This window comes from Dermacentor silvarum, chromosome 9 (genome assembly GCF_013339745.2).
Source record: "Dermacentor silvarum isolate Dsil-2018 chromosome 9, BIME_Dsil_1.4, whole genome shotgun sequence".
Classification (NCBI taxonomy): Eukaryota; Metazoa; Arthropoda; class Arachnida; order Ixodida; family Ixodidae; genus Dermacentor; species Dermacentor silvarum.
Window position 1 is genome coordinate 138,617,658 of NC_051162.1, and position 27,511 is coordinate 138,645,168.

Genomic DNA, 27,511 nt, shown 5'->3' on the forward strand with positions numbered 1-27,511 from the left:
TAACTCTCTTCGAACAGATATCACACACTGTAACGCTTTTCAAACACAGCTATGTTTCCTATACAGAAAAGACAATGCCGCTCCCAACGGAAGTATTCGCCTGAATTCTTATTGTTGCAACCACTTGGCAAGCGTAACCGCAGAGCACAAAGACAGCAAGCACCTGTAACAGTTACATGGTACATGTTACGTCGTCTCAAAAGACGGAAAAAAACGGTAAACTGACCAGTAAATATCACGTTAACAGCGTGGACACATTGACACATAAAATGGGGTCAAACTGAATGGGTGCGCAGAAATGCAAGCTAGCAATGAAAATACATCAACGAGCAGAGAAATAAAAAAGAAAAACATTACGATAATTCGAAGCAAGGTGCACTACTCTTTCAATCCAGATTAGGGTGTCTGAGGCCCTGATGTTATAGGAGAAAATTTGCAGATGACGCTACACATGCGCACCTTGTGGAAATAGCGCCGAAACCGTAGGGCATATTCTGCTAGCATGTAGTAGCGTCCGTACAAAATTCAATGAGCTCGTAGAAACCCTACCCGAGGCATTGAGCTTCAAGGATATTAGAAGAAGAGTTAATGAATTTTCCGTGGAGAGTATTAAAAGATGGCCGAAGTATTGGTGGCGCAAAGACAGGGAACCTATAAAATATATCTTAAAGCAACAAATACCTTTCTGGTTCAATGGTTATTTTTAACATGAACCCTCGTTCCTAAAAGCCGATGATAAGTGGACAAGAAAGGTAAATATAACGAGATTATTGTCATGTTGCTACTATGCCGTTTTAAACGGGATGCTTATAATAGTCATCCATCCATCAGATTCCACTTAGCCCATGGGACACTCGTGCACTATTTCCGTGGTTAAAGGGGTATTCACACGAGGAAAGGATGTCACCTCATATGCACTACGTGACGACGACGTTACGCCGTGGTAGTTTAGTTTTGCCCTATCAACTTGTGCTTAGCAAGAATGGCGCTTTGAATTTGTTGTCGCTGTTTTAAATGAATATGTGTTCTTTAGATTGCACTTTGTATTTACTAAGCACTTCGCTTCCATTCAATTTTTGTGCACAACGTTGCTGCGTTTAAGGTATGAACTTGAATCCTCCTGTCCAACTTTATAGTTTTACCTGAATGTTGCATAATGCCGCAATGCTGCATTCAGTGAATTGGAATTAATTTAATGTGATAAGCATTCTTTGCCTACTTCAGGCATATTGAGGCTATATATATAAACCTCTTACGCCGACCCAGTCACCCAAGTTGTCTACCAACTTGGGCCACTAGATATTTGTTCGCGGTTGTTATGCCGTCGGGGTCAATCCATCGTCGTCATTACAGTTGGGTTATCTGACTTTCGTCACGCCTCCTACACCGACCAAATGGTCCAAGTTGTCTAATAACATGGGCCACTAGTTAAGTTCTCGACGCCATGATGCCATCTTGCAATGGTCGTTGCATTGTCGTCATTCAAGCTTTGTCATTCGATTTTCGCGATGCCGCCGTCGTCACGCCTTTTTCGTCCCCATACAGTCTTCGTGATGCAGTGGTAGTCACACTTTCGTCCTCATACACTCGTCATCATCCCATTACGCTCGTATCGTTGTCGTGACATCGTCGTCATTGTGTCATCATCATACATACCCTCATCGTCATGCCGTTATCGTCAGAAAGTCCTCTTTAAATCAATGTCGTCATGCCGCCATTGTCACGCTGCTGTTTTACCATCGTCATCCCTTCAGAAAGGTAATCCCATTGTCACCATGCTGTCCTAGTCATACTGCTTCTGTTGTTCGATCGACGTCGTTCTTTCTCTGTCGTTCTAGCGCAATCATACGCGTATATCAATCGCGATTTAGTAGCCATTGGCGTGCCATTGTCGTCATTGGGTCCTCGTCAAACACTCCTATCATGAATCCATTACCATACCGTTATCATCATGCCGTCTTAGTCTTTCCATCGTCGTGATTGTTACTTCGTCATCCCACACGTGTCAAGCCGTCATCGCCACGTACTCGTCACCATACAATTGTCGTCACACCATTGCATTGAAGTAGTCGTGGTCACGCCATCGTTTTACCATCATCATCACTTCAGAAACACCTCATTATCGTCATGTCATCGTCGTCATACGACCTCCGTCGTTCTATTGACGTCATTCCACCTCTCTCATTCTAGCGTAATCACGCTGTCGTTAGTCAATCCTGATTATGCTCCTGTTGTCATGTCGTCGTCGTCATTGCTTGTCAAGACAGTCGGTGATATGCACCTGTTGTCATACCATGGTCATCATGACATCATGTTTGTGCCATCACCGTCACTCCAGCTTCGTCATTCGTTTCTCGTCTCGCCATCGACGCCATACACTCCTCGTCATCCCATTGTCCTCCTGTCGTCGTTATACGATCGCCATGATTTGAGAATTCGTCATCTCAGTGTCCTCGTGCCATCGCCATCGTACCGCCCTTGCCGTTCCATTGACGTCATTCCTTCTTCGTCATTCCATCTTCGTCGCGGCATTGGCGTCACACAGTCTTTGGCATACCGTCATGCTCTTGGCGAGCGAGTAGCATAGCAAAGCGGGGCGATACCGGAGTAACCGAAGTCTCAGAATGACCACTATGGATGTTAAATAAACGTGACGTCAGAAATATGGTCTGTCGCTACATAGCTCGAATGCTAATCGATTACCGTCGACAGTCATCGAGCTCAGCCGTATGTTCTTTTGTTTTTTTTTATTTCTCACGCATTACCATTAACATTTCAAAACATGACACATTTGACTTCTTTGTCACTGTTGTGCACAAGAGCTTGATCTCTTGTTCCTTTTTCAAGCGAAGCTTCTTATAACTCACTGATTTCAGTGGTGTCCGTGTACGCACAAAATTATCATCATCCGAATTAGCTCTAGCGTCGTCGTCGTCTTCCACAGCTGGCTCGTTGGCGCCCTTCGGTTTGCGCTCGTGCTCGTGCTCGGCACACGCTCGTGCCACTGCTCCCGCGTTCGTCGTCGTCGTCTGTTTCTACAGCTGGCTGTGTTGCCGCTAATGATTCCAGCGTACAATTTCATTGTCGGAATGGGGAGGCCGCGTTTACGGAGCTATGAACCATTGGTTAAGGGGGTATGAGCCGTCCATTGTCTTACGTAACGGACATATTTAATTTTCAAGCAATTTCATGGAAATACATCCAGAATGAACGCGCTCGGGAAAAGGCTCGTCGTCGATGTGCCGATTCTAGCGTGAGCGCTCCCGAAGCCCAGGCGAAACGTCAGTGAAGCGCTGCGGACCCCGAGTTGAGGGAGCGCAATGTTGAAGCCAAACGTCAGCGAAGGGCCCCCGACCCCGAGTTGCGGGAACGCGATGTTGAGGCCAAACGTCAGCGTCGTCTTGCCCTCCAGGAACCCGACAACGGTGGTGCACGTCTCGCCAACGCTAGCACCAACTTCCCCGTTGCGACGCCCAGGTTTCAACGTGATTTTCTCAACCCTAATGTTCATGACAGACGTGTTCGGTTGTCGGTTGGGTGATGCCCAGTGACGATACACTCATTCTCATGGTGGGGACAATATTCACCCCCCTTAGTCACAGCTTCGCTGGCTTCTATCTTCACAGTAGTAGAAGGGCTCTGATTTTTTTTTTTTCGACACCTCGCCGTATTGACTCCCATGATGTGTATTTCGTCGCATGTGGCTTTGTCCTTACCTTGCTTTCACAGCCTTTAAAGAAACTGTTGTTGTTAAAATAAATTTGACAAGTTACCGAAAAGCGCTAGCAGGTGTTTTGCGACAGCTGTTTGATTCTCGACATGTCCTCGCTGCCATGATGTCCTGTCTTGAATCGCCGGCAAAACGGCGGTGTGCCATTATCAACTGCGATGATCGATGCGTGCTAATGCCCGCCGCTTCTAACATTGACCGTAAAGTTCGCCAGTCCATATGGCAATCTACTGACGCTACAATCACTGAACTGAGAAGAACGTAATGGGAATTTGGAAACGGCTACACAGGGCCATCTTCAAGAAATCTGTTGTTGAAGATAACTTGGTCATAACTGATCGAGCTTGAATGTGGTTAACGTTATGGCTTTTTATCCAAATATGAATAAAAATTAGTATGAATGAATATGAACATTTTTATTGGATGACTGCTGCACTTCTCCAGAAAAGTGAAGTGTGAGTTGGGTAATGATTCCATGAAGGCTAAATGCCAGCGAGTCATGCGTGGTGGTCATGGCGCACGACAGTTCGCTAAGCGTATGTGTTTCGGCTGCATACCACCGCTAAACAAAACAGGTTAAGAAACAGCAGTCTTCAGCTCTTCCTTTAGCTGTCAACGCATTTACCGAAACGGCAGCGGGCTCTCACAGCTGACTGCTCCACCTTTTCAGGAACAACTGCTTCTTTACAGTGCGTACACCGGCATCCTCGTCTGCTACAATATTGCCTGTAGCGCAGTAATTCGCCGGTAGAGAGATAAATGAAAACGTATTTGCGGATTATACACGATGTTTCACGAAGCAAGCAAGATGGATGATGATGATGATGATGATGATGATGATGATGATGATGATGATGATGATGATGATGATGATGATGATGATGATGATCCTTTATCATGGCTTGCACCCACTGAGGGGGATAGGCCAAGAATCAGGCGGCAGTAGGTAGCTAAATAATTTCTTTTTGAAAATGAGAAACGCAAAGTAAAAGAAAGCAAACACAAAAACAAAGAATATTTGGTATAACTAGACTGATGGCTGATGGTCTAGTCTAGAAACCCTGCGTCGTCTTCTTCGACTAACTGATGGCCTTTGTCGCTCTGCTCACAGCACCATGAAAATATTGCCTACGAAGTGCACGCATTGACACCGCCAGTTTCAGCGTGGCATGCGACACCCGAACAAATTACCAAACACCAAAACAGCCAAAAAATTATTAGTGTGCATTATGATTTACTTATGCCGCTTGGACTGCATTCGTTCAGAAGGAACCACATGATCTAAAGACACGTTTAGTCCCCTTTGTTTTCAATGAAGAAACTGCTTAAGTGTGTAGTGTTCGTCTACAACCTTCCAACCCGTTCCCGAGTAGCTTCCTATACTAGATGCTTGTGTATGTTTGCCAGAATTTTTATTTTTCTCTTGCCTCTTGACTTACGGGTGTTTCTGCTGTCTTATATTTTTCTTTTGCAATCAACTGTCACGTGAATAACATTTTAACATGTGACAACGGCTTGCTGGTCACGTGTCGGTTGTCCGCCCCCCCCCCCCCCTCTTCTTTTTTTCTTGTTTATTGCTTGCTCCACCGCAATATACCTTCAGTTGTTAGTCGGCGTCTGTGGTGTGTGTTTCTTCTTCTATGTGTCGTCGTTTTTCCGCTGTTTGCACATTTTTATTGATGTGCCCTACATTTTTGGCAACAGTTTTACGCAATAAAGAATAAATGCGGCACGATAGCACTGCGATTGGTGTCTAGCTCCCAAATGCACGTTGCCACTGAGCGTGAGTTTGAGGGGCGATAGTAAGCTAATATTTCCTTATTTTTCGCCGTAAGTTGAGGGTTAAGCTAGTGCTAGCCTGGCCTAACAACTACTATACGATAACGGCGACGAGATGGCCGTTGTGAATGGATTCAATAAAGCAGAGGCTGACTGCTGTCATTAAAAACTATGTAACAGATCACATTGTCCTTCACACGCTGCAACCTTAAGAGGCGATCATGTCTGTAATCTTGCGACTATTTTGACAGACACGCCGCGGCATGATATAGCTAAGATTTGGGGCGAATAATGTTAATGTTTATTCATAGCGACAACCTAGAAATTACCAGAATAGAAATCATTGCCTCGTGCTGCATAACTCGTTTTTCTACAGTTCTATCTACTTATAACTTTGTGTAATACCATACCGTACTAAAACTACCTTCGTGGGACAGAAGGCATGAGTGTCGTCGTATCTATTTATTCTTTTCATCAGCAGCACACATTGGTTTGTCAAAACAGCTTTCAGAGTGTGGACATTCAATTGGTTTCTCTATTTCAAAATCCTGCTTTCTCGTAAGCGAACTGCAACTCACATGCTGCAGTTACGACAGCGACCGCGAACAATGTGTCGCCACCCCAACATACGGTCCAGAATGATTTCCCGTGGGCACCTGTGGCCGAGCTGTCACAGCCATCTCAGGGGTCGTTCTAGACAGCGCTTCAATCCACAGTATATCGCAGCTGACAACTCACTTTCCTCCCTTCACACTTCAAATGCCGAAGACAATAAGTACCAAGATAACAGCAACGTGAGCAGGCTATGACCTTAATATTTATCTTCAAATGACTTCGCTGCGACCTTTTAGTTAGTTAGTTAGTTATTTGGGGTTTAGTGGCGCAAAAGCGACTAAGGCTATGCTGCGCCAAACACAAGGTGTTATGAGTAAAAATTTAAAAACAGCAAAGGCTGTGTTGGTCTATAGCCTGTTTAAATAGCCGGTATCGTCTAGAAATTTAAAAAGGTCTGATAATGGCACTAATGCTTCATCTCCTAAAACTAAGGCAGGGTGTAACGGTATGTGTAACTTGTATAAGTTTTGCAAAAGGTTTCGTCTCTCTGTTTCGATATGTTTACATGTTAGTAAAATGTGCATCACTGTGAGCGGTTCTTGGCAGTTCTCGCATATTGGTGGGTCTTCTTTTGTGAGCAAAAAATTGTGTGTGAGGTGTGTATGCCCAATCCGTAGTCGACACAAAACTACTTCAAAGAAACGTTTCTGATGACTACATGACTTCCATTCGCCAAGTACGGGTTTAGTGAGATGTAGCTTGTTGTTTGTACACTGGTCCCATTCGTGTTGCCATTTTGACCTCACGGCCTCCCGAATTGCGCGGATACAATCTTTATATGGGAGTGTTGTGTTTTTTATGTCTTTGTGTGCTGCCATTGACGCGCATCTATCAGCTTCTTCATTACCCGGTATTCCGACATGGCTTGGTACCCAGCAAAACCTGATTGATCTGCCATATTTGTTTGATCTTACCAGGGTTAAAATATCCCCTAACAAGGGCTCACATTCAGATTTAACATGTAGAGCCTTCAGTGTGCTTAAGGAGTCAGTGTATATGACTGTGTTTTCGTGTTTGTCAGCGATGATCTTTTTAACAACAGTCCATATTGCGTAGACTTCGGCCGTGTAAACAGAGGCGTGCTGTGGTAGTCTAATACTTGTTTCCCAATTTTTTGTCACGACCCCCACGCCAACGTGTTCTTTTGTTTTAGAGCCATCAGTGTAATATTCTGTGTAATTTTTATATTTGTCCTGAAGAGCGCGGAATTCTTGTATGATGTGTTCGTGTGGGGTGTCATTTTTCTTTAGAGGGGTTAATGCGAAGTCACATAACTCTATGAATTCGCACCACGGGGGTAATCGTTGTGGCTTTTTAGCAACCTGAAGGACCTCATGAGGAATGTCATAATCGCGACAGTATTCCTCATATCGCAGCAGAAGTGGTCTAATCATGTTCGGTTTATTTGTGTAGTGTAAGCGTGAGTTGCACTGTGTGACGATGTTGTAGCATATGTGTTGTGGTGATGACTGGATTCTGAGTATATAGGAAAATGTTAGTAGCGCCCTGCGCTGCTGTAAAGGAGGCTCATTACATTCAGTGTATAAACTCTGGACAGGTGATGTTCTGCAAGCACCACTTGCCAGTCGTAGTCCAAGGTTATGAATTGGATCAAGTCGTCGGATGTAAGATGGTCTGGCTGAACCATATATGATGCTACCATAGTCTAATATGCTGCGTACTAAAGAGCGGTATATGTGTAGCAGGCATTTACGGTCAGAGCCCCAGCGCTTCCGGGACAAGACTTTGAGGATGTTAAGTGCATTATTCCCTTTAATTTTAAGACTATTCATGTGCGCCAGAAAGTTCAACTTTTTATCAAACAGAATACCCAGAAACTTGTGTTCTTGTTTTACCGGTAGGATGGCTTCCTGTAACTTAAGGGCGGGTTCTGGTTGTAGGCCTCGTTTTTGTGAAAAGACAACACTAATAGTTTTTTCAGTTGAGAAACGAAACCCGTTTTCAGATGCCCACTGTGTGAGTTTGTTTAGTGTGATTTGAGTTTGCCGTTCGCAGGTTGCCATGTTCGATGCACGACACGCAATTTGTAGATCATCCACATATAACGAGTGCATTACAGAGGGTGGGATTACATTATTTACGGAGTTCATTTTTACGACAAACAGTGTTGTGCTTAATACACATCCCTGTGGTACACCATTTTCCTGAATGAATATGCGTGACAGCACCGTTCCTAAACGCACTTGAAAGGTTCGGTCGGACATGAAATCAGCTAGACATTTAAGCATTCTACCGCGGATCCCTAAATCCGCTAAATCCCTCAAAATACCAAACCTCCATGTTGTGTCATACGCTTTTTCTAAGTCGAAGAAGACTGTGAGACAATACTGTTTGTGTAGAAAAGCAGTACGTATCTCGTGTTCTAACCGGACTAGATGGTCTGTTGTAGAGCACCCTTTCTTGTACCCACTCTGATGGTTGTCCAGCAGGTTCTCTGTTTCAAGGACGTATGTCAATCTTATGTTTATAGTTGTTTCATATGACTTTGCAAGACAGCTTGTGAGTGCTATAGGCCTGTAGCTGGTTGCTGTTGTAGGATGCTTTCCAGCTTTCAAGAAAGGGATTATAATTGCTTTCTTCCACTCATTCGGCATTTTTCCCGTTTCCCAGATTACATTGAAGAAGCGAAGTAAGGTATCCACTGCTTTAGGTGAGAGATGTGCGAGCATTGTATAATGTACTCTGTCCGGACCGGGAGCTGTCTTTTTGCCAGAAGTGAGTACCCTGTTGAGTTCTTGGAGTGTTAAGGGGGTGTTATACGACCTCTCGGAACTTCCTGTTGTCGGAAGCTTTTGTTTTTCTGCTGATTGCTTATATTTTTGAAATTTAGGAGAAAAGTTTACCGAGCTTGATATGTCATAAAAATGCTGCCCTAATATGTTTGCTTGATCTTCTAAGTTTGTTTGCTTGCCTGGGGGTGAGAGTATGGGGATCGTGTAAGGAGTGTAGTTCCCTCTAAACTTACGAAGTTGATCCCACATTCTTTTGGATGTTATCGAGCTATTTATGGATGATATATAATTTTTCCATGACTGTCTTTCGGCTTGCCTGCGTGTGTACCTGGCTTTCGCTTTTGCTTTTTTGAATAATAGGAGGTTATCTTGTGTTGGGTATCGCCGAAAGATACCCCACGCTTTGTTTTGTAGCTTTTTAGTTTCTGTACATTCGTTCGTCCACCAGGGTTTTAATTTTTTCCCTAGAACGCCAGAGGATTGAGGGATTGTCTGTTCTGCTGCAGCAAGTATACAAGCAGTAATTTTTTCATTTAGTTCATCTATAGTTAATCCATCTGGTATGTCATCCAGACTGGCTTTTTCGGTGAAGAGAGGCCAGTCTGCTAGATGAAGTTTCCAACGGGGTGATCTCGATGGTATGGTGGGGAAAGGAGATGTGTTTTTAATAATAGAAGGCATATGGTCACTACCGTAAGGATTCTCGATAACACTCCATTGGAAGTCGTTAAATATAGATGGGGAGCACAGCGCCAGGTCAAGACAGCTCATAGCTCCTGTGCTTGGGGAACAGTAAGTTGCAGCACCAGTGTTTAACAGGCATACGTCATTTGTTAAGATAAAATCTTCAAGTGTTTGTCCCCTGGTGTCATTTGTTTTGCTACCCCATAACGTGTTATGTGCGTTAAAATCACCCGCGATTAAAAAAGGTTCTGGTAGCTGGTTTAAAATTAGCTCTAGGTCTCTTACAGTAAAATGTGAGTGTGGTGGAATGTATAGTGAACAAATGGTGATGGTTTTGTGTGCTAAAATAGTCACAGCAACGGCTTCTATGTGACTGTTAATGGCAACTTCCCTCACTGCGATACCTCCTTGCAGAACAATGGCTACACCACCCGAAAGTCGACTCGCCTGGGTACGGTCTCGTCGTACTACAGTGAAGCCTTTTAAAAAATTTTTATGTTTTTCGCCTAGGTTTGTTTCCTGCAAGCACAAGGCCACAGGAGAGAAGTTGCTTAGCATGTCTTTGATGTCACCTAGGTTACGTAGGAGTCCTCTACAATTCCAGTGGATAATAAAAGCCATGTTCAAGCAGAAAGGTAAAAAATGGCATTACGAGTGAATAAGAGATAAGAAAGATGTTTGGTGACATAGACCTAAAGAAGGCTAATATAAAAAAGAGCGATAACCTTTACGTTATCACTTTCTTAATTAGCGTGGTTATTGGGACTTTGTCCCTCTTTGCGCGCTCGAGAGAGCGCTTGTCCTTCGGCGTCGACGACACCGGGGTTTTTGAGTCGACCTCCATCGCTCTCCCTGAGGCGCTGGAGGACCGAGAGTTGGGCGCCGAGACACGTGTCTCGGGCCTTGGGGTTCGATTGATTTTAGGGCCCAGCGGGACTGGTGTCCGCGGGTCCTTTGAAGAGGATGGAGCAGTGCTGACTGCTTCCACCACGGGGGCGGGAGGGGTCACTGCAGGGCCACTGTGTGTGGGCCCGCAGGACTCCTGAGGCCTCTGTGACGCTGCCCCCACCTGCGTCACTTCGGCGTAACTTCTTCTCGAAAGGTAAGACAGTCGCTTTCTTGCTTCATAGAATGAGATTTTTTCTTTCACAGTTAGCGCAATTACTTCTTTTTCTTTTTTCCAGCAAGGGCAGGACCGCGAGTAAGCTGCATGGTCCCCTTTGCAGTTTACACAGTGTAGAGAAGAAGTGCAATTGTCAGATTGGTGATCATTTGAGCTGCATTTAGCACAGGTTGTTTGTCCTCGGCATGCGTGTGAAGCATGTCCAAACCTTTGACACTTGAAACATCGTCTGGGGTTCGGGATATATGGCCTGACATTTACTTTTACATATCCTGCATTGAGAGAGGTAGGCATTTCGCTTGTTCCAAAGGTGAGTATTACATGTTTTGTCGGGGTTTCTTGATCGTTTCTGCGGATGACAATTCTTTGTACTTTGGTCACGTTTTGTTCCTGGAAACCCTCCAGCAGTTCCTCATCGCTCAAGCCAAGGAAGTCCTCCTCGGATATCACACCTCTACTTGTGTTTAGAGTTCTGTGGGCAGAAATTGTAACTGTGGCATCACCAATACTGGTAAGTTCTGAGAGCTTTTGTACTTGATCTTTATCATTTAGTTCTAGGAGGAGGTCCCCGCTAGACATTTTTGAGGCTTTATAAGTCGGTCCAATTTTGTCTTTTAGGCACTTGGCTACCAGGAAAGGAGACAGCTTTCTCACGGGTGTGTTGTTTTCACTATGGACTACATGATACTTGGGGAATGCTGGGGTGTTGCTCCGAAAGGAGAACTGGAATGTTGCTTCGGTGCGGCCTCTTTTCAGAGGCCGATCATAGACGACAGAGGTTTGCGCTGCCATAAGAAGATGTATATGTTCGGCAACAGCGCCGACCACCCACCACGGAGCCCAACGAGGGGACGCGGCAGAGCTTGTACAACAAGTCTGCACGACGCCAGTCGTACGCCGCTACTATAACCAAATATGGTGTACCCAAGGTAGGATAGCCACACACGGTTAACCCTTGCCGCCAGGGAGAATGGAAGTAAATGGAAGAAAGTAGAAGACAGGACAGGCTAAAAAGTGTGAGAGAGAGACTAAGATTGGGGAGAGAGAGACAGGAAAAGGCGACTGCCGATTTCCTCCAGGTGGGTCAGTCTGGAGGTGCCGTCTATGTGAAGCAGAGGCCGAAGAGGTGTGTTGCCTCTGCCGGGGGGCCTTAAAGGTCCAAACTCCCGGCATAGGCTCAACCACCAGGATCCCCCTTTCCCCAGACACGGCTAAGCTGCGCACGGCTACACGCAGGAGGGTCCAACCCCCATGTGCTCGGGTACGTGGTGGCTGCGACCTTTTAGACTAACGCTTTGCCAGGCCGAGCTTCCCGTAAAAGCTAACGGGTTTAATGATCAACACCTTCGAACAAAACGCATGGCACAAAGAAGCAGGAAATCAAGCAACTCACACGATGGAAATACGCAAAAAAAAAGAGGGAAGTTGCGAGCATAACCTGTTAAGGCGAATACGAAGAAGCCCGAGTATCAACTGCAGGTTACAGAAGTAGAGAAAAACAATGACACCTGCACATTCACCCATGAAAAGTGACACCAAGGAAGTCGCCGTCGTGCTATGTCATTTAGCTTGTGCCCGCCTCTATCTTAGGTTATTCCCTCAGAGATTTCACCTTTCCTTCCGCCTTGTTTCCACCTCAGTTTACATTACAAGAAATCTAGGGGTCAAAGTCAGTGTCCGCACATCTGCAGCTATCAAATGGCCTTAAACCATGTCAAAATACGCTGAAGAGCAATTCCAGTGAAAAGTGATGACCTCAATGTGCGATGAACAGTGTGTGAACCAGGCAAGCCTCAGCCTAAAAACAACGTTCAAACCAGCGTATTTGTCCAAACGTTGTCTCCAGGTTAAGGCTTCTATTGTCGACGCACTGTTGATAACATCAGATCTCATTCTTCCTGCGAGCCATTTGTCTTGCGCGGACGTGTATATGAGTAATATAACATTTTCGATTACCGAGAAATTGGCCGTCCGAAGAAAAAATTTAGAAAAGCTTGGTTTTCAAGATTCCCCTTAATGTTGCCTAGAACGAAAGTACAGTGAAACACCGTCAGAATCGGAGGACGCTCAAGATTCACCTTTAAGAGTGGAACGCGATAGCATTCAAATATCCCTGACTGCTTATCAGGCTTTTTTCTCGTATATTCAAATTACAATCCGACGCTATCACGCCGGTATGTTGTGGTTAAGTCGAATTTTACGATTTTTCTGGCGGATTTTACTTTGAAAAATTCAATTTGTGTTCCCTAACGCCTTGCGCCACGCCAAGGGCCCGCCCGGTCGGGGTAGTTCGGGATGATTATTTCAGCCAGACGCCGATGCTCACGCCGACACCGACGCCGGATTTTCTGAGACAAGGGCCCTTATCGCTATCGCGTTAAAATGTATCCGCCTCCTGTCGCAACGGGGTCGCAATAAGCTGAAATGATAATAGTGAAGTATGTACTAAACGATGGCTTGGGTGAAGAGGAGCAATCACAAATAAAATTTTTCTCCATCTCTCTAACTTGTACTGCAGCTTTAAAAAAACGGTCATCTTCATCGACTTTCAAGTTAATTGGATTTTGTGAGAAATTGTTATCAAAGGCATTAACTTTCACAGCTGCCAAGTTCTTGTGAACTGGGCTTCTTGGTTATTCACGTGGACAATCTTTCCCGTGATGATTTTTGCAATGGCAGCCTCAATTTTTGACACTGACAGAGTGAGCAAGCTTAAATATACAAGAAAAACTTTTCGTGTTCGCCTACACCCCGCGACTTATGGAGCAGTTCAGAAATGAATTAACTAGGCAGGCGTGAAGCTTAAGTGCGTGATGGCGCAAAAAAAAACAACGTATGAACGAAGCAAAGTACAATCTAGTAGAAAGTAAAGTGTATAAAAATTGAATGAGAGGTAATTTTCTAAAGTGAGGAAAGACATAGCCGAAAGCACCAGTGACTACAGTGCAGGAAAGGCATTACGAAGAGATTTGCTTCTTTCAGGCGTCATTTTTCATCACGTCGTCTTTGGTGCTCACTGACTGGATGCCGGAAATGCTATCATCACCGGCTTGGAAGCGATTTTAAATTGAAGCGTTATTTATGTGGAAGGATACGTTTGTTATCAATAACATCATTTGCGATCATTGTGTACACAATGCCGCTCGCCACGGTGATGAACTGCAGACGTTCTATGGAACGTTGATCATTTAACTTTTCATTCTGCAGAACTCAATTTGTTAACTAGTGCAGCATTTTACAGCGTAAGCTGTTATGGGCTCATTCCCATAGCCGTTTCGTTTCGCGATGATGCCGCCGCTGGCATTTAGCCGTAACCGCTATCCCTGGAAATGCAAAAAAAAGTACCCGCGCTCCGCCGGTATAGAACCCAGGCCCGCTACGTGGGAGTCGGATATTTTACCACTGAGCCACCCAAGCGCTTGCTATCAGGCAGCAGAAATATTCCCTTTAAACGCGCCCTATAGGCAGTTGCGCAGGCGCAGATGACCCGAGCCTCCACCAGTATGGTGGCGCCGTCTAGTTAGAGTGCCTGCAACCGCCACGCAATCAACGCTATCCCGATGTTAGATGTGCGCCACGTATTCTCGGTACCCCTTCGGTACACGTTATGGCGTCTCCTCGCAAGGTACGAACCGCTGCTGAAGAAGCTAATCGTAGAGCTACGTGCGTGGCTGCAACCAGGCATCATCAGGCTAAGCAGACTGCTGTGCAGAGAGCATTACAAGCCGCAGCTCGCCGTCGACGCCGGGCGGACAGTTCAGATCGTTCTCGTCAAAATCGAGGCGAAGACACTTTGCCGCGAAGACCTCGTTGTGCGTGGTGCCGAAATTGGAGCTACTCTTGCGCCGCTCAACCAGCTTACGCTGTTACTGTGGTGCGTGTGCCGCGCAGGCCTGTGACTTTTTATGAAACCAACCAGTGATGTAAATCACAGCTGCAGTGCGCCACAGTTTGAGGTAACGGTAGTTGCTAAGGGAGCATACTTCAGAAAAGGGCACAGAAGACAAAAGACAATGTTATCCTGCAAACCTCCTTGGGGAAAAAGTCCAATATCTCAATTCTTTAACCCCGCTCAGCCCCTCTTCTGCACGAAATCCCCCCCCCCCTTGTTTTTTTATTCCACACCCTCCATTCATTTCTTCTCGTTGCCACTTTTCATCACCCAACACTCCGATTTTTTTTCTTTTATCTACCATCTCAATTCTAGCTATCCCAGGTTCTCTCTCATTTTGAATGACACTACCCCTTTTGTCTCGCTTCATTTCATTTCTAGCTCTGACTGCCTTGGCCTCTGACCCCTCTGTACTTACTTGACAATATATCTCGGTAATCGAGCATCGCCCCCTCTCCCGCCTTTTCCTGCTTTTAAGCAATGTTCAGGCAAAATCCAAGCATATTGATGCCATCTGTTGCAACTAATATCGCCATCATGTTTACTTAGGGGAAAAGATCACCATAAATTAAAACTCTTCTTGCAGCAAACCACGTGGGCGCTGTTTTGCCATCCTCGGCGCTAGTGTCGTAGCCACTACTTTAGTGGTAGTGCGTCAGCGTCTGGGCCCTGTCGGCATGCCGGGCCAGCTATCTCTCTTTAGGGTGACTTGTAAGGTTTTCTTTTCAGCGCTTTTCTACATGTTTCCGTTTACCAGCCTCCTTGCGCACAGCGACGTGATTCACCACTTTCGCCATCTGATTCCAATTATATAATGTGCGTTGTGCCTTACATTATTTTCCTGTGTGTGTCGCTAGATGTGTTTTTCACAGATCTATCACACAACAAGCCTAGTTATTCACTAAATGAAGCAAACAACCTGAACATTTTATCCCTCAAACATTTTTGTAATAACTACTGTTATATGGACCAAATCCAGAATGCTAACATATCTCGCCTATATTATTACGTTCTTCCTAAATTTGCACCTAGTGTTTGCGATACATTTTGTATTGCCTCAGTGTTTAACGTATTCTAGAAGACTACCTACTTGTTTTGTTCCTCGCGTTTGCTGACTAGACTGTTGATTTGTTGTTGTGGGGAATAAAAACTGGACCAAGGATTTTCCGAAGCCGTCAGATACCGACTTTTCTCTTGGCCACTTTCACAATATGTAAATGCTTTGAAGAAGAAATAAAAATGAATAATTGTTGCAGTGTTTTGAATGTTGTATGGCGGGTTGCAATACAGAAGCCAGTGTCCGCAAACGTTGCTGTTAAAATGTCTTGCTTTTTGACGCTTTCCTTAGACTTTCTTTCAGCTTTGTTTTACTTCGAGTCCTATATATATTTTTTTCAGGACGCAAAACGCTTGCTCAACAAGTGGCTCAACCTGTGGCTTTCTTCCTGTCCGCAAATCTCCTCTGTCGAGATGTCCTGCCAATATTTTTCACTGATGTAAGCCTAACGCGAAAGATCAGGAAACTATAGGTTCGTTCGTGATGGTGTTTCGTACAAGATCTCGGTATACCTGCTGCCTAATGCCAACAACCGGGTGTGTACATTAGATTCCCGGCACCATCGTGAAGGAAAGAGGTGAGGGAGAGCGCAGGACACGCATACTACGTTTGTGGGCCGAGCGGGCTCAGCTGGAATGTTCATTAAGTTTGCTGCAGTGTTCTCACATACACGTAGCGTGTTCCCTGCACAACATGGCCCTGCAAACGCAAGCTTGGTTCCCCGCAGCGGGATAGGCAGAATATCCTGGCTTACTCCCGCACTTGCGCCACGAAGGCATCGTTGTCTACTACAAAGCGAGATCGATGACGATGAGAGGCCCGGATTGCAAGGGCTTCAACTTCTGTCCGGTCTTACGTCATTCTTGATTCGGTGAGAGCAAATTAGAAGAACAAGTGGGAAGCAAACAAAGACGCGCCGCATGCTGCGATATCTTATGTACTGGCTAGCTACAGTGCGTTCATATGGTTGGCTGAGACAGGCAGCAAGAATGCTTACCAGTTTTGATGAAATGGTCTTTGATCTCGTCGACTTCGTACAACTTATGTTGTACTTGACCAAGCGATGAGCGTTCGCCCTCTGGTAGGGGCTTGATTCTCAGCCTGCTGTTGATGACACCTTCCTGCATTAATGACGGTAAGCTTTTTATTAAAATTATTGAAAGCAAAAAGCCCATCGTAGGCTTCGAGTCCTATAAATTCAGAGCCTGCGATGCACACATACATAAGTTGATAACCATAAATTTGACTTCGGTAATTACAGAATAGATAACAGAGTAAGAATAGGTGCCAAGGGAAGGGAAGTGCAGTTGAGGACAGCAAGAAGTTGCGTGGACTGTTAGCAAGGTTAATAAATTAAATGAAATTACTGTATTTTTTTCCAAAGTACAAATTGTACATTGATGCTAGAGCAAAAAGCTAGTTTAAACAGCCTGGCTAGGCCCTTGCGACCATGATGAAGCCATACTTACAAGATATCGTCATTATTATAGAAATACAGTGGAACGTAAAAGCATATTAAAAAGGATAAAAAAAGGTTCAATAAATGTTTAAGTACTGTGGTGACACAAGAGTGAACATATTATGTCGGTAAAGCAGACAATGATGGTGAATCTATCAATACAGTGCAAAACAATGCAGAACAATACGATAACAAACGATATAGTTTTTACAAGGTACTCTGATTGCACAATAGTGAACGTACCCCGAAAAATTTGCAGTCATTAGACGGAGTCGGATGACACAAGACAGGGGTAATTGTAGATTGTTGCGATAGGCGTTCGTCCTACAGCGTATATGAGGTAGACTGATGATAAATAATAATATATGTAGGTTCCTCAAGTTCCGAAATCTAAGCACAGTCGTGAAAAAAAGCTTACCACATGCAATGCGCCATTTTTCTGGTGTACCATCAGAGAAGACTGGTGGTGAGTATCGTGGTATAGCCTCTCTTGTATATCAGATGTATTTACCTGTCAAGAAAAGTCGTTTTGCTGTTTTCAATTCAGTGTTACTGAAAATAGTTGGTTGTAAAATGCAATACTACAGCAGCCTTTGTTTTATGGTAGAACACAACATCATCATTCCTAGATAAAAAAAACTTACTGCGTGAAAATTCACACAATCAAGCTGATTCCAAAGTCGTATTATGTGCCGGAACAATGTCGCATTGACAATGCGTTCATGTGTGGAACTTCAGTTCCACACCGACCATGGATGAAAATATCTCAAGAATTCTTTCTTTACATAGTGAACTCTGGTAATTTGTATCATAATTACTAAATGGTCCACCGCCAGCCCACGGTTCCAGCGCGAACAAACTATGATAACCTTGGTTTTCTGTAGACTTGAGCGTTTTGCTTTTCTGAGTAGCTGTGTATCGTTCATGACAGGCTTCTCATTATAATGATCCACCGTGATAGCCCAGTGGCTGCAGCGCTGCACTGTTGAACTCGAGGTCGCGAATTCGATCTTGTCCTGGGCGGCCGCATTTCGAAGGGGTTTTTTTGCGCATTTATACTTTGCGCATTTATGCTTTGATTTAGGTGCACACTTAAGAACAACAGGTGGTCGAAATTATTCAGCAGTCCCCCGCTACTGAGTGTCTCATAATAATATCGTCGTTCAGGCACGTAAGACACCAGGATTCTTTTTAATTTCTTACTACTGAATAAGGAGTTCTTGATAGCCATGTCCGCTAATGTCGTGCTCCTCCCGACATGATGATGATTATTGTGGTTTATTGGCGCAAGGGCCAGATGTGGCCAAAGAGCGCCAAGACGATGGTAATGACTTGTTTCTGGTATATGAATAGTCAATTACATGAACATTCGATGTGGCATGGCTGTAAAGGGGCCTAAAAACAGTCGCTGTAAAGAGCGTAAAATCTATACGTAATAAGATTATGGCAATGACTAATGATGTGTACTATAGACATGAATATACATTGCAAAAGAATGATATGACTTACAAACATATTACAGATGCAGGAATTGGCCAGAAGCACAAGTACCTAAACAGAGCCCTTGAGATACAAGAGCTTGTAGGCATGTGCTATAAAAAAAACAATCACAGCAACATCCTCTTGAGAGAGGATGTGCTACGAACTTACTGGGCTAATAACATGTAGCACAACATCTTTCAAGTATGCGAGGACTGCTTTGGTGTTAAAGAGCGGTTCTTTACCAAGAAACATGGCGGGATGCAGAGGAACACAAGAGCGATATGCTAGAGGAAAGTGTTTCTTTCTTTCTCTTTCGGCTTCCCGACACTCCAGGAGGACGTGGAGGACGGTGAGCCTGTCGCCACATCTACCACAGGTTGGAGGATCATCACCATTCAATAGAAAATTGTGGGTGCCGTAGGTGTGTCCTATTCTGAGACGACAGAATAGGACATCAGTTCGTCGTGTTTTTGTTACGGAGGGCCAGTAACCTAACTGTGGCTTAATCAAATCAAGCTTATTACTTGTTTCGGCGTCCCACAAGCGTTGCCAGTGGCTTCGCAGTTTCTTTCGCAAGAAAGGTTTCAAATCTGTTGCAGGAACAGCAGCTGTAGGGTTAATAGCGGGTGTTGTGACTGATGTGGCCATTTGGTCGGCAAGAACATTGCCCTCGATGCCTCGATGCCCAGGCACCCAGCATATAATGACATGTTGGTTAGTTGCGTATGCTCTACAAAGAACAGAATAGAGCTCAATGAGAATAGGGTTTTTCTGTTTACAGGGTGACTTCAAGGCTTTTACGACGCTTTGAGAGTCTGTAAATATAATAGTTTTTTGAAGTTTTGATTTCTTTATATGCTTTACAGCTGACAATATTGCGTAGGCCTCAGCCGTAAAGATACTTGTTTCTTGGTGAAGCACGCCGGATTCCGAGAAGGACGGGCCGACGGCTGCATAGGATACTCCGGCATGTGATTTAGAAGCGTCTGTGTAAAATTCTGTGCACGGGTACTTGGACTGTAATTCTAGGAAATGCATTCGGATTTCAACCTCTGAAGCGTGCTTTGTAACCTCTACAAAGGACATATCACATGCTACCACCTGCCACTCCCAAGGTGGTAACAGCTCGGCTGAAGGCATTAAGCGATGTTCGTGGAGTGGGATATCCATTTCTTCGCTAAGCTCCCTGACACGCAGTGAGAAAGGCTGTCTTATAGACGGACGATTACCAAAAAGTGTAGCACACGTCATATCGTTAACGGTATTAAAACATGGATGCTGATGATTAGAGCGGACTTTAAGGAAATATGTGAGGCTGGTGTATGTTCTCTGCAGATGGAGTGACCACTCATTTGATTCGACGTATAAACTTTCAATGGGACTTGTTCTGAAAGCGCCGGTGGCCAGGCGGATACCTTGATGGTGGACGGGATCCAGCATCTTCAGCGCACTAGGGGCGGCAGAGTGATATGCCGCGCTACCGTAGTCCAGTCGTGATGAAATGAGACTCTTGTAAAGATTCATTAAACACTTCCTGTCACTACCCCAGGATGTGTGAGATAAAACTTTTAGTAAGTTCATTGTTTTTAGACATTTCACCTTGAGATATTTTATATGTGGAATGAAAGTAAGTTTACAATCAAGTATGATGCCTAGGAACTTGTGCTCTTTGTTGACAGGTATTCGTTGTCCATACATTTCGATAGTGGGATCTGCAACAAGCCCTTTCTTCCTGGTGAAAAGAACACAAGAGCTTTTGTCGGGGTTCACCTTGAATCCGTTTTCGTCTGCCCACTTGGACACTTTGTTCAAGCCCTGTTGTACTTGTCTCTCACAGACTGTGAGGTTGCAGGATTTGAAACCTATTTGTATGTCGTCTACGTAGACAGAATAAAAAATAGCTGGCGGTAGTGAGGCGCGAAGCGTGTTCATCTTCACGATAAACAGTGTGCAGCTGAGCACACCTCCTTGGGGTACACCAGTTTCCTGTATAAATGGACGCGACAGTGCATTGCCTATTTTAACCCGGAATGTGCGGTTGTGTAGGTAGCTTTCAATAATAATTAACATATTACCGCGGATGCCCATTGCCGACAGATCGCGTAGGATTCCGTAACGCCAGGTCGTATCGTACGCCTTTTCCATATCGAGAAACACGGATAGGAAGTATTGTTTATGTATGAAGGCATCACGAATGTTTGCTTCGATGCGCACGAGATGGTCCGTTGTAGACCGTCCTTCTCTGAAGCCGCACTGATATGGATCAAGTATTTTGTTTGACTCAAGGAAGTGTAAAAGGCGACGATTGATCATTTTTTCAAAGAGTTTGCAGATACAACTTGTGAGGGCTATTGGGCGGTAACTTGTTACTAATTTGGGGTCTTTACCTTGTTTCAGAATCGGAACGACAAGGGATTCTTTCCATGCAGTAGGTAGGTACCCGGCAGCCCATATAGCATTGAAAAGTGCGAGTAACGTTATTTGGGTATCACTGTGAATGTGTTTGATCATGTCGTACATGATCCTGTCGGGTCCAGGTGCAGAGCTCCGACATGCAGCCAAGGAGGCTCTCAATTCGGCGATGTTAAAAGGCATGTTATAGGGTTCGTTCTGTCTGCATTTGCGGTCAATAGCCTTGCGTTCTGCGATTTGTTTGTGCTTAAGGAATGCCTCGGAATAATTATTTGAACTAGACACGCGCTCGAAGTGTTCGCCAAGAGCGTCAGCTTGGTCTTCCAAGCTGTTCGCTTCGTCGTTCACTAGCGGCAACGGATGGATTTCTTTTCCCTTTAGCCTCATTAGCCTGTCCCATACTTTTGCCTCTTGAGTATACGAGTTGATACCTGAGAGAAACCTTTCCCAGCTTGCCCTCTTAGCCTGTCTTCGCGTCCTTCTTCCCTGGGATTTAACATGTTTAAATTCTATGAGGTTTTCAGCTGTAGGACATTCACGTAGTTTGCCCCAAGCTTGATTTTGTCTCCTTCGTGCCTGTCTACAATCGTTATTCCACCAGGGGACCCGTCTTTTAAATGAAGTGCCACATGTTTGAGGGATGAACTTCTCAGCGGCGTCAATGATAAAAGCAGTAAAATATGATACGGCATGATCTATAGTAAAATTATTTATAAAATCTCGTGATAAGTACGTGGATTCCCTAAAGCATTCCCAGTCAGCTGAGGCCAGTTTCCAGCGAGGGACATGGGGAAGAGAGTCATGTTCAGTTACTAAGTTTAGGGTTACTGGGAAATGATCACTTCCGAATGGGTTTTTAATTACATGCCATTCTAAGTCAGGGAAAAGTGAGGCAGAGCCAATTGACAGGTCTATTGATGAATATGAACTATGATGGATATTGTAGTATGTTGGTTCCTTCTTATTGAAGAGGCACGCACCGGAGTTAACAAGGAAGTTTTCAATGAGTCGACCTCTCGCGTCGCATCGCGAATCTCCCCAAAGGGTATGATGAGCATTAAAATCACCAGTGATAATGTATGGTTCTGGGAGCTGGTCGATGAGGCTGTAAAATTCCGTTTTAGTGAGGTGATGGTTGGGTGGTATGTAAATGGAGCAGATCGTTATAAGCTTGTTGAATAAAATTGCTCGCACAGATACAGCCTCGAGAGGCGTGTGAAGGGCAAACTGTTGGCAAGCAACAGACTTATTTACAACTATGGCTACACCTCCGGACAAGGCAGAAGCGTTGTCACGATCTTTACGGAAAATGGCATATTGCTTGAGAAAGTTGGACTGTGTAGGTTTTAAGTGTGTTTCTTGGACACACAGCACCTTCGGATTAAATTTATGTACGAGTTCTGTGATGTCGTCGAGGTTACGAAGTAGTCCTCTGACGTTCCACTGTAGTATCTGTGTGGCCATGTTGCAAACGAAGTTTGTGCTGTGTGTCTCGTGTAAAAACACTAACTTAACTTACAGAGCCCTTGTCGGGCCCTGTGATGCGGGCTTTTTCTTTTTTGGAGCGGTCGAGAGATTCTCGCCGCTCCTTTGGCGCTGGCTGCGCCGTCTGGCTGAAAAATGTGTCCATCGGCTCTTGCGGAGCGCTGGACACCCGCTCTTGAGAGCGGTTTGTTCGCAGTGAAGGCCTCGTCTCGAGAGACGAGACCTTGGAGGCCACCAGCCCAGAGGTGGATGGCCCCTTCTGCTGGGGTGGCGGAGCAGCGCTAGCTGCAGTCGCCGAGGGGGCAGATGGCTTCACCGCCGGCTCACTACGCATGGGCCGGACAGCAGCCGGAAGCCGCTGCGACGCTGCCCCCTGACGCGTCACATCGGCAAAGCTGGTTTTAGACAGGTAGATAACCCGCCTTCGTGCCTCTTTGAAAGTTATGTTTTCTTTTACCTTAATTGTCACTATTTCCTTTTCTTTTTTCCAAGATGGGCACGACCGCGAGTATGCGGCGTGCTCCCCCTCACAGTTAACACAATGTAGAGAACCTTCACAAGACTCGGAGGAGTGTTCGTGAGCACTGCATTTCGCACAGGTTTGGCGGCCTCGGCAGTTCTGCGAACTATGGCCGAACCGCTGGCATTTGAAACATCGAAGGGGATTTGGCACGTATGGCCTAACATGAAGCTTGATGTACCCGGCCTCGATGGACTCGGGCAGGACACTTGAGTTGAAAGTAAGTATTAGGTGTTTGGTCAGGAGTTCTTTGCCATCTCGCCTCATTTTAATCCGTTTAACATTGATGACATTCTGATCACTGAAACCCTCAAGGAGTTCAGCCTCACTCAGCTGCAACAGATCATCATCTGAGACAACGCCACGGGTGGTATTCATAGTACGGTGTGGGGTTACTGTTAATTGGGCATCTCCAAATGACACTAGATTGGGCAGTTTCTCGTATTGTTTGAGATCACGGAGTTCCAAGAGGAGATCCCCGCTTGCCATCCTGGATGCTTTGTAGCCTGTTCCAAAAATATCAGTCAAAGACTTTGAGACAAGGAAAGGTGAAATTGTACGTACTGATGTGTCTGACTTTTCAGAGTGAATTACATGAAATCGGGGGAAATTCGGTGTTTGGCGTCCAAAAAACTGGAACACATCTTCGGTGCGCCCTCTTTTCAGACGGCGATCAGGGAGTGGCGGGAATTGTTCAGCCATAGGTATAGAATTTTTCGGCAGCGACGCCAGCCACCCACCATGGAGCCCAACGAGGGGACGCTGCAGGACCTGGAAAAGACAGGTCCTACAAAACGCCAGCTGTACGCCACTACTATAACCAAATATGTACAGCCAAGGTTGGTTGCACCACACAAGGTTAACCCTCGCTGCCTGGAAAGTCGGAAGTAAATAGAAGAGAGGAGAAGACAGGAAAGATTAAAAGTGAGAGAGAAAGACGAAGATTGAAGAGAAGGATAGGAAAAGGCAACTACCGATTTCCCCCGGGTGGGCCAGTCCGGGGGTGCCGTCTACGTGAAGCCGAGGCCAAAGGGGTGTGTTGCCTCCGCCGGGGGGCCGTAAAGGTCCAAACACCCGGAATTGGCTCAACCCCCAGGATCCCCTTTTCCCCGGACACGGCTAAGCCGCGCACGGTTAGACGCGGGAGGGGCCAACCCTCGTGTGCTCGGGTCCGTGGTGTCGCAACACACCAAACGCCTGCTGACGCAGACGCCCCTGCGGGGTCCTCCCGACATGTTGCATTGTGCTGAGAAGAGAGGTAGAGAGTAATTTCTTTGCATACACTACGTGGAAATGAGGTCGATTCTTATATGCTGAGCTTTGTGCGAAGTATAAGCAGCAAATACGGGCGATGTTAATTTTTCACCTGAGAACGAGGATGGAGAGGAGGGGGAATGGGAGGATCGTATGACCAGATTTAATGACATCGCACAGCACTACAAATTGCACAGGTGCATTTTCCCACCACCTCACCAAAAGCTCAACAAAAAGCGGTCTGTCGAATGGCGGCAGTTACAGACCAGAAATTATCTGAACCCGGCGACCTCACGCCAACCCCCTTTCCTTCTTTTACCCTCCCCGCGACACACCAAGCCACCCTGATTGGTCGCGCGCGTCACGTGATCCGGCGCCGGCGCAGCTTACCCCGCACCTGCTCTTTCTTTCTTTCCTATTTTCTTTCTGTCTTTCCTTCCTTCTTTCTTTCCCTCATTCTGTATTTCTTTAGTTCTTGCCCTGACTCATATCCGAAATTCCAATGCGGTTATGAGCCATAGTAGTTTTAGCGTTTCATTGCCGGCGCAGGCTAGCGTATATAAGCTTCGCCTGAAAAACTTATTCGAGGGGAAATAGAGTGATTTTTCAGTGAGGAGCTCACTTTCAAAGTTATTTTTAACGCTGCCTACACATTCTAACGCTGCCACTAACGCTACTAAAAAAATATCTAGAATTTTTCTTCGTCTGCGAAGCCTTCTCGCTGAGAAACTCGGGCTGCCTTTGTGCCTTTAAGCTACGGTAGGGTGGATGACAATTTTCACTTTCATGAACCTTCCTCTACTTTGCGGGCTTCTGTAGAACTGATTTGTCATAGTCGCAACTAATAAATCAATAATATTCCACGGAGAACTCTCTGCACTTACTTTGTCCAAATTGTACCCTCGCTCAGTAGTTGTAACAACCAACAGCTTCTCCGCCAGCACAGAGCTTCTTTGGAGATTTAGTGTTATGTCGTCATTCAGCCGAAGAACCAAATTCGATGCAGTCATGCGTTCTTGCAAGATTGTAGGAAATACTAGCCATCCCTTGCCTGCTCGAAGATCAAAGTGAAAAGACAGCATCAGACAGTCAAGCATCAAAGTGCGGAGGGTATAGAGTTTCAGTTGACTGAACGCTTACATTTTATTATAATGAATTAGCAAAAACCACTCTTTTATGGCCTTTTCACAACAATAAATCAGATACCAAAAGAACAATAAAAACGACACAAAATAATGTTTCCATTTGCTGTTGTAACTACAAATGTAACGACGTACTGAAAACAGCAAAAACATCTAAATACTTTCTGTAAAGTAAAAAAGAAATAGCACAAGGTGAAATGCAAAAGCGTGACTTCAATAATATAGTATTTAGATATTCGACGCAATAAACTTAATCATATGACAGCTAAAAAGATGCAGAATAGTTGAAATGTAAGCTGAAGATGCTAGAATCGTCTTATGTGTTACATTATACCCTATAAACACTAAGTGGGCGAGACATTGGATCACACGTATTAAGTCGAGAGTATGACGGAAGCCCGTCTGGTTGGGATGATGCATACTTAAAAGGAACAGATAGAGACACCGAACCATGGCGCACACTCTTAATCGCAACGAAGGAAATCTGCTATTCATGTATGCCAAATGCCTTAGTCATGTCTTGAGCCGCAAGCTCTGCCGCATGTTTCAATGTGAACAAGGTTCCCGTGGGGGAGCCGAAACGTTAATGTATTCTTAAATATATTTAAACCTTTTTGGTCGCTGTCTCGATCTCTTCCTTTTAAGTATAGATCACACATACTTTTGGAACAGATGCTTATTTGTTTTGTTTGTTTCTTAATTACAAATAAACAAGAACAAATAATTACACTAACAACAGAAACCGTAAACATATACTACAAAGCTGTTTAGAAATCTTGTTGAATACTATCGTTTTCTAGAAGGCACACGCTAACAAGCATCGCTGGAGAATACATTGAGGCAAAAAAAAATTGAAGCTTCTAACTCATTGTTAATCGAGATTGATTAAATTAAGCCGTATACATTATAGAATCATTCTAGTTATCAATATTTATTTAATGTGAATGGCGAAATCTCAGTGAAGGTGCAGTTGAGGACTTACCGGCACGACAGCACAGAAGAAATTGGAGGAGCACGACAATGCCGAGCATTTCTTTCATTGTCTTTTCACTCATTTTAAATGGTCAGGTGCACAGCTGCGATGGACAAGTTCTGCTGGTTTTACAACATTCACTCTTCGATATATAAACAGTTGTCTCCAAAAAACAACCGCATTTATTTGCCTGTTTTCGCCAAGTGTGACTTCAGGGGGGTTAAAAGTTCATACTCTCATCATGAGTGGCGGGTGACGTTTCGAGCTTGGCTGCTTTCAGGTAACCGCTGGGACACAACCCGTGCTTGGTAAAAGGTACCTTCGGGCGGATTGACAATGCACTGTAGTTTTGACGGTGTAAAAGTTTCCGCACCAACAGAGGAGTCATCTTTCCATCAACGCTTTCGCTGTCCACTCAATGACAGAACAATACGTTGATCTTTGGTGTCGTGCGCAGTTGGGTACGTATGCTCTATAGCTTCAAGTTCGAAACCTGAACTGCTTCTGTCTGATAGTATAATGAATATAAGCTACAACCAAAGTAGAAATTCAGAATGACGTGGGAAGAACAGTTGCTGGGGTCAAGTTACACGCAGACACCGTGCCTAACGTCATCATGACGTACAGGGTGTTTGGAACTATGTGAAAGCGTTCGTCATCTGCGTACTGCTGACTGCAAATGTTTACTTCACAAGGGAGAACACGAAAGATACAAAATAACCTCGTCGTTCTGGTTGCGCGAGTTAATAGAAGCATAATAGGGAAGTTCCTAATTTCAGTTTGCATTGAGGACTAAATTAAATTAGCTTTCATCGCCACTCACCTAAGCCGCTGCTTCATCCAAGTGATATCATGGCGGGACTTGGCAGCGGTAGAATAGGGCACACCTTTTTAGACTTTTGTTCCTCGATGGCTATGGCTGTCATTTTTCTTAATTTATAGGATAACTTAGCATTTTAATGCGCTTTACACACAATTATAACGCCAGCAAATTTTCAAGGAGCTGCTGAATTTATCCACCTTTATTTCTTATATTGCGATAGCAATTATATTGACACTCCAGCCGATTGCTGCCGTCGGTGTCGCCGCGTAGTCGTCACCGTCGCCGTGAGGTTCCATTTAAAGTCCAAGGGCGATAAAATCGTCGGCGC

General features: G+C 45.0%; 1 protein-coding gene across 1 annotated transcript in view; it reads right to left on the reverse strand.

Annotated features, from left to right (window-relative positions):
• LOC119464448 (venom metalloproteinase antarease-like TtrivMP_A) overlaps window positions 1–26,666 on the reverse strand; it is a 64,455-nt gene extending 37,789 nt beyond the window's left edge. The window contains exons 1-4 of the mRNA XM_037725428.2: window positions 26,370–26,666; window positions 25,130–25,296; window positions 17,511–17,603; window positions 16,631–16,754 (exon numbers count right to left, since the gene is read on the reverse strand). Coding sequence (XP_037581356.1) covers window positions 16,631–16,754; window positions 17,511–17,603; window positions 25,130–25,296; window positions 26,370–26,442 — 457 coding nt within the window. The 5' untranslated portion in view covers window positions 26,443–26,666. The remainder of the gene's footprint in view (window positions 1–16,630; window positions 16,755–17,510; window positions 17,604–25,129; window positions 25,297–26,369) is intronic.
• Window positions 26,667–27,511: the final 845 nt, after the last annotated feature.